The sequence below is a fragment of the Gobius niger genome (assembly GCF_951799975.1).
Source record: "Gobius niger genome assembly, chromosome: 5".
Classification (NCBI taxonomy): Eukaryota; Metazoa; Chordata; class Actinopteri; order Gobiiformes; family Gobiidae; genus Gobius; species Gobius niger.
The window spans coordinates 23,291,416-23,304,194 of NC_136856.1; the positions used below are offsets into that span (position 1 = coordinate 23,291,416).

A 12,779-nucleotide genomic window follows, 5' to 3' on the forward strand; every position below is an offset into this window, starting at 1 on the left:
TGTGTGTGTGTGTGTGTGTGTGTGTGTGTGTGTGTGTGTGTGTGTGTGTGTGTGTGTGTGTGTGTGTGTGTGTGTGTGTGTGTGTGTGTGTGTGTGTGTGTGTGTGTGTGTGTGTGTGTGTGTGTGTGTGTGTGTGTGTGTGTGTGTGTGTGTGTGTGTGTGTGTGTGTGTGTGTGTGTGTGTGTGCGCGTGCGTGTGTGTTGTTTCCATATTTATTCAGTCAATTGAATGAGTAAATTAGCTTTTGCAACTTTGTGCAATCCTCTGCCCACTACCATAAGGGAAACCACGGCGCCATTTAAATCCAGAATAATCTGTAACAATCCCAATTAGACTAATATGTTTACTCCTATTTATACAATCCCCATTTCTTCCTTCCTCTGCTAATATGATCAGAAGTATTCATTATCAAGGCTCCATTGCTTTCTACAGAGCCTAATTGGGGACTCACCAAAAAAGAAAAAAAACGCAAGCAATATCTGATATAATGGCTTTCTCCCAAACAGGAATTGCTGCATTATGGCTCACTTTTTATATGCTCCGCTCCCTCCGGGGAAGGACTGAGATGTCATCATTAGTGGGCTGTGTACTTGGGCCATGCTGAGCTGTGCCGAGTGGTCAGCCAGCGCTGCAGCCCAGTAACACAACAGTGTCTCGCTGTGTTTTCCTTGTCTAGGTTAGCATGTGCGCTTGTGACCCTAGGTTTGCCCCTGCTGAATATATTTAGGAAGCTAATGAGCAAGAAGGCTTTGTGACTGTGTGGGAAAGGGCACCGCTATCTCTTCCTCCTCCGCTGGGAAAAGAGAAGGTAAAAAGTTGGTCTGGTCAATTTTATTAACTCAACTGACCTTCACACAAACAATTAACATTTACAGAAAACACGGCCCGTTGCTCATCTCCGTCTTAATCTCAAACTTCTGCACTTGTTTTACAACTTCCTTGGGCGACATATAATCAAAGAAAAGTCACAAATTAGTAGCAAGCTCATTTTTTCCTCCCAAGGTTGTGTGGATTATGCAGTAGAACGCCAGGAGTCCCCCGCTATGTTGGATAATTGGCACACAGCGGCCGCACACTCTCTGTTCTCTTTCCACTGTGTAAGGTGTCCCATGATTCTTGTCAGTGCAAAAGGGAAATGAGATATTAACCAAAATGTGCCCGTGTTGTGTATTTGCAGAACCTGATAAAGAACCTGCCCGAGCAGAAAGAGCTGAGCGCGCTGGCTGAGCTGAAGAGTGAGTACGACGACCTGGTGGAGTCTGAACAGTTCGGCATAGTGGTGAGTAACTGTTTTGTTTTGCCGATAAAAGTCGCTGCTGCGGTCTTAATTGCAATTTATGAAATTTTGCTCAGTTTATGTTTATGTTGCTAACTTTTAGGTCTGTGCCTTCGCTCACCTTGTGCACCCGCCCGGCGCCTGTTTTCAATTGGCTTTAACTCCAAAAATAAGCATTAAAAAAGGTTGATCAAACATGTCTGAAAGCCTTGCAATTGTACATCCCCCAGTCGTAAGTTTGTTGTTAGCGGGTTATTGCTGCACTGCACAAAATAGTACATTCTCCTGAATTTAGTCAAATTTGGCCCATAAATTGTAATCCTCCAACCCAGAAATCCTCTTAAATCTTTGATTGTTTTTTGACGGTTCATTTAACTTCAACATTTAATTGTACTACTGTATTGTGTCCCTTGTTCATCAAGGAACATTTAGCCTGTTCTTCCCAATTAAAGTGCACTTGAAAAAAAGTTTGCTGCATTAATATACAAATTGGAGCGGTTTAGCAAAGAACACTTCTTATGATTCAAATCCAGCTTCAACACCTCACTGAAAGCAATGTTTTGACATCCCGTGTCAAGGTTGTCTCACGATAAAAACATACCCTTTGGCAAAAAGATCCTGCCTGTTATAAAGTTCTTTTGGAAAAAAAGCAAGCGCATGCACTCAAACCACTTGATGGTGCATCTCAAAGCACTCTCCATCATCTACAATTTATGTATGTTCAATGTTAGATGTTTTGCTTCGGAGAATGAAACGCTTCAAAACTTATTGTAAACCGGCAAATGTAATTTTACTCTATATACATTTTCAAAGATGGGTAGCATTATTTTTTTCTTTTGAGCTGTAACAAAGGTTTACAGAACTGAAATGAACTATGGCAGAATAAACCACAGCTGTCATGATCTTTCCACCTCATCATCTCTATAATTACTTTTAATTAATTGTCCTTTTCATGTTCTGTTTTTTAAAAGCGAATTCAACTTTAGAAGTAATGTTCCCATGATCACAGAAGTACATTCCGACACTTTACACCAAGAAAATGTTAAATTACGTGTAGGCTGCAGATGGGGCCCCCTCGCAGTAGATTTTCACTTTTCTATGCCTACGCCTTTGAACAGATATAATGAAAGTTGGGGGCGGCGGTCTTTTCCGTGATCTCACCAATGTAGCGATGACATACCAGCCCTCTGATGAAGTGGCTCCTCGACAAGAAGCTATTCAGTTCCCCTGGGAAATAAGCCATGTTCAAGCCTTTCCCTGCCGAAGCTGTCACTGCCACACCGCCTTTCTCTGTGATGTCTGCTTATTGTATACAAATCAGAGCAGGTGCTGATGAGACAGTGAGAAGAGGAGTGTGTGTGGAACATTTTGGATAGCCTGTTGGGAAGTACGTCGAAGGATATTTTTCACCAGAAACTTGCCTATCCATATAAATACATTGAATGGTAATGAAAAATTAGTGGGATCTTAAGATTGCCTTCAGGAGCTGTATTATGCAGCAATCTGTATCCTACCGCAAAACAGAATGTTAGCATTTAGTATTTTTATGACTTTTTATTAATGTTTTGTATAATTTTACACTATTACAATACATAGGTTTTACTAATTGTTGGTTGAAACATGTAACATGTTAGAGGAGTAAAGTTTACTCATTAAGGTAAATAATATATACACTAACAGTCAAAAGTTTGGAAGCACTTTTTTATGTTTTGGCTTTTCTTTATTTTCAGCACTATTTACATTTTATGATTCTCATTGCAGGCATTAAACTATTCCATGTGTAAATGAACACATGGGTGAAATGACCCATTAAATTCTTTAAAATTGCCAGTCTATATTATATATACATAAATATACCATAAAATTAAACAACTAAAAAATATTGATACTAAGGACAGGCCAATTTTTTTTAACAGGGTCATCAAAATCTTTATTGTGCGTTAGCCGTGAGCTTCAAAACAAATCCACCTACTATGATGAGCAGCAAGTTTCCTCCAGTGAATTCTTTGCTCCTGATGCAATGTTTTTAACATGATGCTTGTGACTGTCCACCAGTAACTCACTGCCTGCCATGTAATCTTGAGCTATTTATTCATTTTGGACAAGACGTTGCTACTAACTCATAGGGAAATAACAGGGACAGGAAGAGCAGCGCCTCCTGAGGATCCACTTGGAAGTTACTTGACACTCGTTTGCATATACTTTTGTCCATAAAGTGTTTCCAAACTTCCAAAGTAGTGTATGTTGCATTTGCTTTTATATTTTGATTCTGGCTTTGCATTTGGCCAAAGGGTATTTCTGATCTGTATAGTATAAAGTGTCTCTTCTGCAAATCATCTCAGTTTTCAATAGTAGCATAGTGCATCTAAATTCAAAAGGAAACTTATATCAAACAAGTCACAAGTCACTGACTTATGTGACCTCACTTTTATTCGCTTCACAAGCTATTATACAATTTGAAAATCTCATTTATTCTAGTTTACCAGCTTTTATAAAACCACTGAAACATGGGGTCAAAAGTGGCTCATCAAACCAAGGTCTTTTTTAATAAGTTTTGTTCACACATTCTGAAGAGCCTATAGTTTACTACTGAAGTGGAGGGCAGGTTAGATGGTCAAATTATCGATTTGTTTTTTTAACTTTGTTAATGGATGATATCTTTTCTCATATAACTCTCTAAAAGTGGAGACGTATTAAAAAAGCTGGTGTGATTTTGGTCAGTTGAAAAGGACTTGAAGATGAATGCGGCAGGTTTGGAGATCTAATTCCAGGAAGCTTGGGTGATTGGTGTGCAAGTGGCTGTTGGTGGTGGTTAGCGGAGCCATTGGCGCAAATTGGTAGCCTTGCTTCCATCAGTCCATCCCAGGGCAGCTGTGGCTACAAAAGATTGCTTATCGCTACTGAGTATGCAGTGCATACGGTTTGAGTTATAGAACATTTTTTAAATCAGTGGCTCTCCTCAATGCACCACATAGACTTGATTCTCCCCTCGCCCCAGCAGAGGAAAAACATCTTTGTTAATTCATATGCTTTACACATACATCCAATTCCCCAGAGCGACAGCCGTAACGCGCAAATAACCTCTTCCATAATGTATTCCATATTTGCATCTCTTTTTTAGATGAGTTCTGTGAAACTCCTACGGCCGAGGCTCAATGGCATCTTGTTCAAACTGACGTTCGAGGAGCAGGTCAACAACATCCGGCCCGACATCATGAATGTGACGTTCGCCTGCGAGGAGGTGAAGAAGAGCGAGGGCTTCAGCAAGCTGCTGGAGCTGGTGCTCCTGGTGGGCAACTACATGAACGCTGGCTCCAGGAACGCACAGACATTTGGATTCAACATCAGCTTCCTCTGCAAGGTAACACTCCAAACCACACAGGAAATCAACCCTTCCCTCCCTCCCTCCCTCCCTCCCTCCCTCTCTCTCTCTCGATGCTGATTAACCCTTAGACAATTATATAATAAATACATGTTTGTTATGCTATGCTTTGGTACGTTTTTAAAACTGTAACAAAAATAAGCCAAATGTAATAACGCATTCAAATATAAAATACATTTAAAGCCACATATATATCCAAGATATCTAGGTGGGTATTTTGTGGCAATCTCCATTGGGATTCTATGGGGAGAATAGCCAAACTCCACAAAGAAAGGCCCTGCTTGGCCTTTTCCAAGCACTATCAACTGAGACTTTTTTCAACAGCGATACCAATTCTTTAAAAGAGGCTCACAATTCAGTCGGAAATATTGAAGATTAGAGAGATGATTAGCACTGGGGAATTGAGCCAACTTCCACTGTCCACTGCCAGATAAATCACAGCATGCAGGAGGTGTGAAAAAAGCAATTTGGCTACACACACAGCTAACAGTGAGTACAACAGAGCACTTGAAAGGGATCTACGTTCACACAAACTTCAGGCCACATCAGGTAGGAAGTGAGACAAGAGGGTATGTTGTTCCCTCAGCATTATTCTGGGCGCTGAGGAGAGAGGACAAACAGGTCAGGTCCAGCACAGGCAATGCAGCCAATGTTTCATCACAAGTTACATGGAGATAAGGTGGAATTTAAAATGTGCACAACTTTATATTAGCAAGTGCATTACTAACTTCAAACCATTTAAAATAAACAGCTATCATGAAACAGTCAGCTAGCCTTGATTAGTTAAAGCCATAGCACAATTTGCACTGCCGGTGATTGCGCGACAATTAAAATAATGTCTTTGAAGAGGAAAACTACTAACAACTGACCTCTAGAAGTGAAGGTGTTTCTTTCAAAATAGGTATGGCATATCAACACCGAGATTAAGTCGATGAAAGTTCTGTTTTTGAAACTATTGTGGGAAAATAGGTATTGGCTTAACATTTGTCTTTAGATTGTAATCAATTGAGCCGATACTGGCATCACATCCTGAGCAGTTAGCAAAGATACTATAAACCACAAACCTCATCCAAAGAAGATTTTCAGAAAACACTATTCTAGATTATTTATTGTTCTTTTTAAGGCTCTCTTTCTTGTGAGTTTGTTGTTGACATTTTATTCCCAAAGTTTAAGTACACTTCTTATTTCCCGTTTTATGGCGCTTCATAAAACATCCTTTAGAGATTACTAAATTGCATTCTGCCTTGGCATCTAAATCCGCTGACCATTTGCCTAGTCGCTGATGCCAACATCTAACAGCGTGAACTTCAATCAAAAAATGTACTGCTACACAGTAAACATGATGTGGACAAAACTTTTTCTCTGAGCCAAGAAAGCTCTATTTTGTCCACTGTTACTAAGAAAACTAATTATTTTGGCTGTTTTTTTTTGTTTATCAGCTGTACCTTTTCACTCATTATATTGTAAACCACCACTGTATCAGGATAACAAAACAGATCATTATTTCTAACAAACCTTTATTTTATTTTACAACATGCAAAAGTAAGAAGAATGGTTACACAATGAAGAGTGCAGTTTCATCAGTACTTTGGCCATGCTGGATTATTTTGGGAAGGTGTCTTAATTGATTCTCAATATTGCGTATACTAGTAAATCACATCTGTTTATCTTCTAATCTTCATGCAGCAGTTGGCGCTTTTGTCTCACAGCAAGAAATTTAACCATCTAGACCTATTTTACAGTTTCTTTCTTTTTTTGTTTTCTCAATAGATTGGGCACATTTCCTGAGACCATAAGACTCACTTTTTTAGACACTGCACTCCATTTCCATTATCAGGACCTCGTTGTATACATGTATATGTATATGTTTTGTGTATTCTGACAAAAGTGTTTTGCCATTCATGGTACACTCGCCTCATAAACAAGTCCATATTGGTGCTAAAAGTGTGTGGTTAATCTGCATTTAAATGTCAATAATTGGCTTCCATTTACAAACAAGAGTGTTAGATCGTTCATTACAAAAGCCACTTAGCGAAACACATCGACCACTCATGGTGAGACTATGCATTACGAGATAACAGCATTTCATCTGTGTATATATAAATAAAAATAAATAAATATATAAAAGGAAAACCACATTTCTACGGGGAAGTAATAATGGCCAGAGAGCTGGTATGGGAACACAGTGATCTCTCACTTATAGAAGGATTGCGTCTGCCTGATTGTTCAATTTCACTCGTGTAGATAGAGTGGAGGCAAGGGCCAAACACACTGCAGCCTGCGATGTAATACCACGTTTGATGGAGGATAATAATAAGAAAAGTAAGTGTTCAATGGTACTGGGAATTAGTGTGTAAATATGGAGTTATCTTTAATGCAAGATGTCACTTGGATTGCCAGTAATTCCCATTGGCATTTGGTTCAAATATATTTTATCAGAAAAACATTGGAATGGGGTTGAAACACTTATATGTAGGCATTCAAAAGCATTAACAGATTTGTGCCCTTTCTCAGATGCAATTTAAATTATTTTATCTTAAAAGCTTTGTTTTCAGCATTGTTTTTGCACATGTATCCAACATAGCAAGAGCTAAATTTGGAGATTAACTGTAATATCAAAATTGTGGATGTTTGTAAATTCAGTCAATGCAATCAAATGTCAAGTGCCTGCCGAATCGGAATTGCTTATTCCCTTTGTGCCATAAGACAATCGTTAACACTGAGCAATATTAATGTTATGTATAAAATATACATAATAGGTAGTAGCAGAGGGAGGGAAGAGGAACAGCCTGGTGGATGAAGCTGTCAGTCACTCTCCCTGACGCAGACTCCTCGCTTTATCACCAAACATTCATAGTTACCTATTTGATGACAGTGCTGTGTTTAGCTAGGATTTGGACCAATATAAAGGTTATTGCCAAGTTGAATATTTGAGGCAAAACATAAAAATACATAAAAGATCTATAGACACTTCGACCCTCAAAAGCAGTATCCGTTCCAGATATTAACATTTTGACCTCACCGTTTTGAATATATGATTAATGAGTGATGACCTGTAACGCACAATCCATAAGGAAATAATTTCCACCCTCGCTCACTCGTGCTGACACCTGTCTATGTTCTCCTTTGAACACCAATGTAAGGACAGAGTGAATATACGTGCGGTGACTGGCTCCCCTGGGGGACTGCAGTGTCCTTGTGGAACTGGGGGCAACTGTGCAAAACCACAGAAGAGGAGGGTCAGCTCATACTCTCCCTTTTTACTGTTCATTCCCATCATCAACGTCCCCTCCCTGATGAGCCTATTAGATACCAGAGACCTGACACCCAGGGGGCCATTTACTTGATTGACTAAAGTGAGGAAGCAGACTTTTTCCCTTGTCCATCAATACTGGTCCAATCAGCCCCCTGAGGCGGTACCTGAATCTCCACTGACACTCCACACTCACTGCACTCTGATTTATACGAAAGCTTTATTCTCTGGAGGTTTACTGTACAGTACAAATAGTGTAGTACAAATTAGCCAATTAGTTAATTGATAACACACTTCACTAATTGGTATCTTTGGTGTTTGGTTCCAAATTTTGACTTGATTGTGTTTCCCATTAGTTGTGTTTTCCTCTTACTAACAGACCATAATTCAGTGTTTATAAGTTTTGTAAAATTACCAAGGGCTTACAAATAGCTTCTTCTTTATCAAGTATCATGGCCATGAAATGTTTCAGTCAGTGTTGCATAGCCAGTGACTGAACTAGACATGTTTACTCCAATCCAGTCTAGACATGTGTAAAGTGAAGTGGCTGGTGCAAACAGCAGGGGGAAAAAATGAATTACTCATATGCAGCTCACCTAAAGCATCGCCACTTAAATGATTAGTTAATAATACTTTTAACACTTCAGTGTGTTTTTTTTTAGTTTGAAGTACATTATTGTGGAAACTCTGTTATGTATTCATGAATAAACCTTTGACTTTTTATGAACAGTTTAAGTTTGAACCTGCATTTTCATGTTCAGACATAACTGTTCTGTTTCTTGAGGATTAAAGTTATCCTCCATATCCATCACAATGAGGCCACCACAATATATGTTCCTTTTCCAATTGCATAATATTCACACAGAAAAATGAAAGTGAAATGCAAAGAGGTTCTAGGTGATTGTTTGGTGTACCTATATAGCTATCTACAAAAAGTTTTGGTGGCTGCGTAGGCTCATGGTCATAGTTCAGCCTCACTACGTTTTCTATATTCACCTTGTAGCGGTAATATACTTTTCATCTGATTATTTTTATGGCTGCCTTATTACAAAGCACCACATGGTTTTGCTTCTTACCACTCACCATCTCTGCCTGGGCACAGATTTAGTTCAGGTTAATGACTAAGGACACACTATCAGAAAGCACTCATGAAGTCTCCAGCCTGAGGTGCGGCGGATGGATACTTAACTTTATCAAAGGAATTATTTTAATCTTCTAAAATTATGTATTTGCATTTTTAAATATATATTTCTAGCCAGAAAAGTTAAGCATGAAATAGAGCAAGGAGTTTCTCACAACACTGAGGCTGTCAAAGTGCAATCCTAACCACTCGGGCGAAAGGTTTCCAAAACTTTAAAACTTTGCACGCCACAACATCAAAGTAACAAAACAACAACTGAGGTAAATTGTAATTATAGAGGTTTATCCTTGCTCTAGGCCAGTGTTTCCCAATCAGGGCTATGGGGACTCTGTAGGTGGACTATACTGTATGTTTGCACTTAGCAGGGGGTACTTGAAATACTTGCAAATGTAACTGGAAGGAAATCATATTTGTGTATTTTTAAAGGAAATGTTGTGAGTGGAGTGTTATTTTTTTGGGTCTTTTTTACTAATAGACATTTTAGTTCACCACTTTTTTTCTGAGCACCAGGATTACATGGACAAAAAGGTTTGGGAACCACTGCACTTGGTGACAGTGCAGCACCAATATCAATTTGTTTGTGTTTAATATAAATACAATTATCTGGTGAAATCAACAAATGAAGTCTAGGCATTAATTCAACCTGGGCATCAGCATCACCTACCTCCAGCCAATGATCACTACCGTGAGGGCCACACCTCCACCTCAGCCTATCAGCGTAAGAGCCGCCCCTCCGTAGCAGCCAATCATCTATCTCAGTCCTGCTTTTAAGCCTCTAGCAATGGTTTGTTCGCTTCCCAGCTGTGCTGCGACCCGCCTCCACCCCATCTGCCTGCGCATCTTCACAGGTCTTTCATACCACTACCACTTCACTTCTCACTTCAGTTCTTATATCAATGTCTACCGCCGGGGTCTGAACGCCGAAAAAGTAATATTCTGTTAATAAATCTTCCTAATTGCTGCTTTTGGGTCCAGGTTGAAATCACCGGAATACTTTATTGACAATATGTGGAAGTACTGACAATTAAAAATTAAAATTCCTGTAATTAAAGTGTTCCATTGTGAGCAGTCTATTAAATATGTTGTTTGTGGGTATGTCTCGGTCTGTTAATTGTAGGGCAGAATACAACAGCATCATAAGTGTGGGCCTGTCCAACTGCAGGCGCAGATATTATCAGTATGAGTACACATAAGTGGGTTGTGCTAATTAGCTTTCCCAGCATGCCATTCGAACAGCATGGCAGTCACGGCAGGGATGAATATGGAACAAGTTTGCTTCTTCTGCTGTGTGTTTGTGCGTGTATCTTGGCAAACACGACGCGGCTCTTTCATTGAAACTTCATGCTGCACTGCGCGGCTTCACTCCTGCTTTATCCTCCAGAGAACGCCGCCGTTTGCTGCTGTGTACTCTGCTGTAATTGTGTTTAGAAGTGTCACTTGTCACACTTTTATACATACAAAGCTCACCTCAATTTTAATTGAGAGTGACACACTATTGCAATTCTCTGGCGTTAACTCAATGCACTATTTTGGGAAAAAAACCACCAACACTAAAAGAGCTTGAGAGCTTTTGTTTTGTTCAATCAATGCAGAAGCTCTTCAAAAAAGTGTGCGGTTGTGTTAGCACTTCCCTTTTAAGTCAGGTTTATCATTTATTAAAGGCGAGGTGCAATAAACTACTTTTTGAATGAAATACATTGTATATGCATTTAGCCTTGCTTCGACTTAATTTTAAATGATTGACAACTCAGTTATCTAGCGCTTCATTCAAGGTTATACTGTGCTGTAAAGACACAGCACATCTAAGTGCTTTTATATATTATCTTGTAAAAATGTCATATTTATTTGTTGTTTGTTGATATGCAAAGTTTGTTTTTTGTAAGTTCTGAAAAGGTTTTTTGAGTTTTTGAGCCTCTAATCATTTTGTCTGGTTGTCAAAAGTTGAATTAGATCGTTTTGTGCATTTTTAAGTAATCCTGCATATGTAGGCCATCAACACCTCAGGAAAGTCAGATATTAATACTATAATGTAAGAGCCGAAATGCCTTACATTGATATTTAAATTCCCAAATAATAATAATAAAAAAAACACACAAAGTATGCTACTAATTACCAAAAAGTAAAATGAATAAAAGTGAAATAACATCTTTGTTTCTGCAGCTCCGAGACACTAAATCCATTGGCCACAACACAACATTGCTTCATTTTCTGGCGGAGAAGTGTGAAGAGAATTATTCTGAAATCATGAGGTTTCCTGAAGAACTGGAACACGTGGAGAGTGCAAGTAAAGGTAAGTCCCATAACAACACTTCAGACCGACATTTTAGTGTACGCTCTCAGTGTTTCCTTCCAGTAGGACATGTAGAAGACGACATAGCCATGGTTATGCTAATGCATCAACAACACGACACTAAACATTTTGGTGTGACTTTGACTGATTTCCTTAATGAATTCAGTTTAGCTTGCATTGTCCTCTCCTTCTCTTATCCATCCTCTCCCTTAATGTGTGTTAGCAGCCTCGCCATGTGACAGAAAAAGAGTTAGCCTGTCAATAAACTCATTTCACTTTAATTCCATTCTGGAGCATTTGGTGGAATCCCTGCAGGCTTATTTACTTTGTTAGTCTCTAATTGGTTATTTAATCTAATTCCACTAATTATGCACTTGACTGAAGCTGCCAGCCATTGTGTAAGTGGACTGAATAATCTTCAATCACTATATATATTTAGATTCGGCTGTCTTCGTTCATTGAAATGTCATCAACTTTGTCAGTTTGTGGAAATGAATTATTCAAGGGGAAAACACTTAATTGACTGAGACAAGTAAATAAATGTGTCTTGTGGAAACCCTGGAGGAACTGTTGAAAGAGTAGTGAGGCAAGTAAAGCAATTTGCTTCAGGGCCGTTTCACTGTTTAACCAGTGGGCACAGTTATACAAACAACCGACACTAAAGCTTCTTATTCCAGGCGAATTTTTGTGATGTCAACATTGTATTATTGAATTACTTTTACTAACTTCACTTCGAGCATCTGTGTGTTTTAGTGGGGTATGCAAATAGACCAAAATAGTTTATGTGACTACGAGATCATTAAGCTATTATTGAAAAACATAAATGTTCACAAATCTTCACACATATAATAATCCACATCAGCAGCTGTGTTGCAGAATTTGGCTTTCAACTTTAAATGGATGTCAAGTTTATAAGTTTTAAGTTTACAATCTCATACAATAAAAGGTTAGGTTGTATGGGTCCAATTATGTCCAAATTCTTTCAAACTATTACAGTTTTCACTTACATCGGGGCCCCACTGCATTTTATAGAAAGCTAACTTCCCCGGTGAGAAAGGTCAAGCCTTAACAGTACATTCTCTTTTTAACACCACAGTGACTACATTCTACCGAAACTTATCGTCCTGTTAAAGGTGACCTTTGTATAACCAATTTTAGATAAATATAAGATGAAATGTGTGTAGTTTTCTGTGGACGATTTTTATTAATTCTCCTGATATATAAACATGGTCTTCTAAACAAATAGGCTACCCTTTCAAAACTTGCCAAAATTCAAGGCTCAAAGTTACACAATGTTTGTTGATGTGGAGTTGTGCGATCAATATATGATTGGTTTGCACCCTCCTCCACATAAGAATCATGTGAGGCTCATGAACCTGTGACTCACACAGAAGACAAAACTAAATCTGCAAATCACAAAATTGTTCAATACGATTT

General features: G+C 38.8%; 1 protein-coding gene across 5 annotated transcripts in view; it reads left to right on the forward strand.

Moving 5' to 3' along the window:
- Positions 1 to 12,779, forward strand: part of diaph2 (diaphanous-related formin 2) — a 373,093-nt gene that overhangs the window by 199,822 nt on the left and 160,492 nt on the right. For all 5 annotated transcript variants that reach the window (XM_079556323.1, XM_079556319.1, XM_079556321.1 and 2 more), the window contains 3 exons: positions 1,178 to 1,279; positions 4,398 to 4,637; positions 11,213 to 11,342. In XM_079556323.1, coding sequence (XP_079412449.1) covers positions 1,178 to 1,279; positions 4,398 to 4,637; positions 11,213 to 11,342 — 472 coding nt within the window. The remainder of the gene's footprint in view (positions 1 to 1,177; positions 1,280 to 4,397; positions 4,638 to 11,212; positions 11,343 to 12,779) is intronic.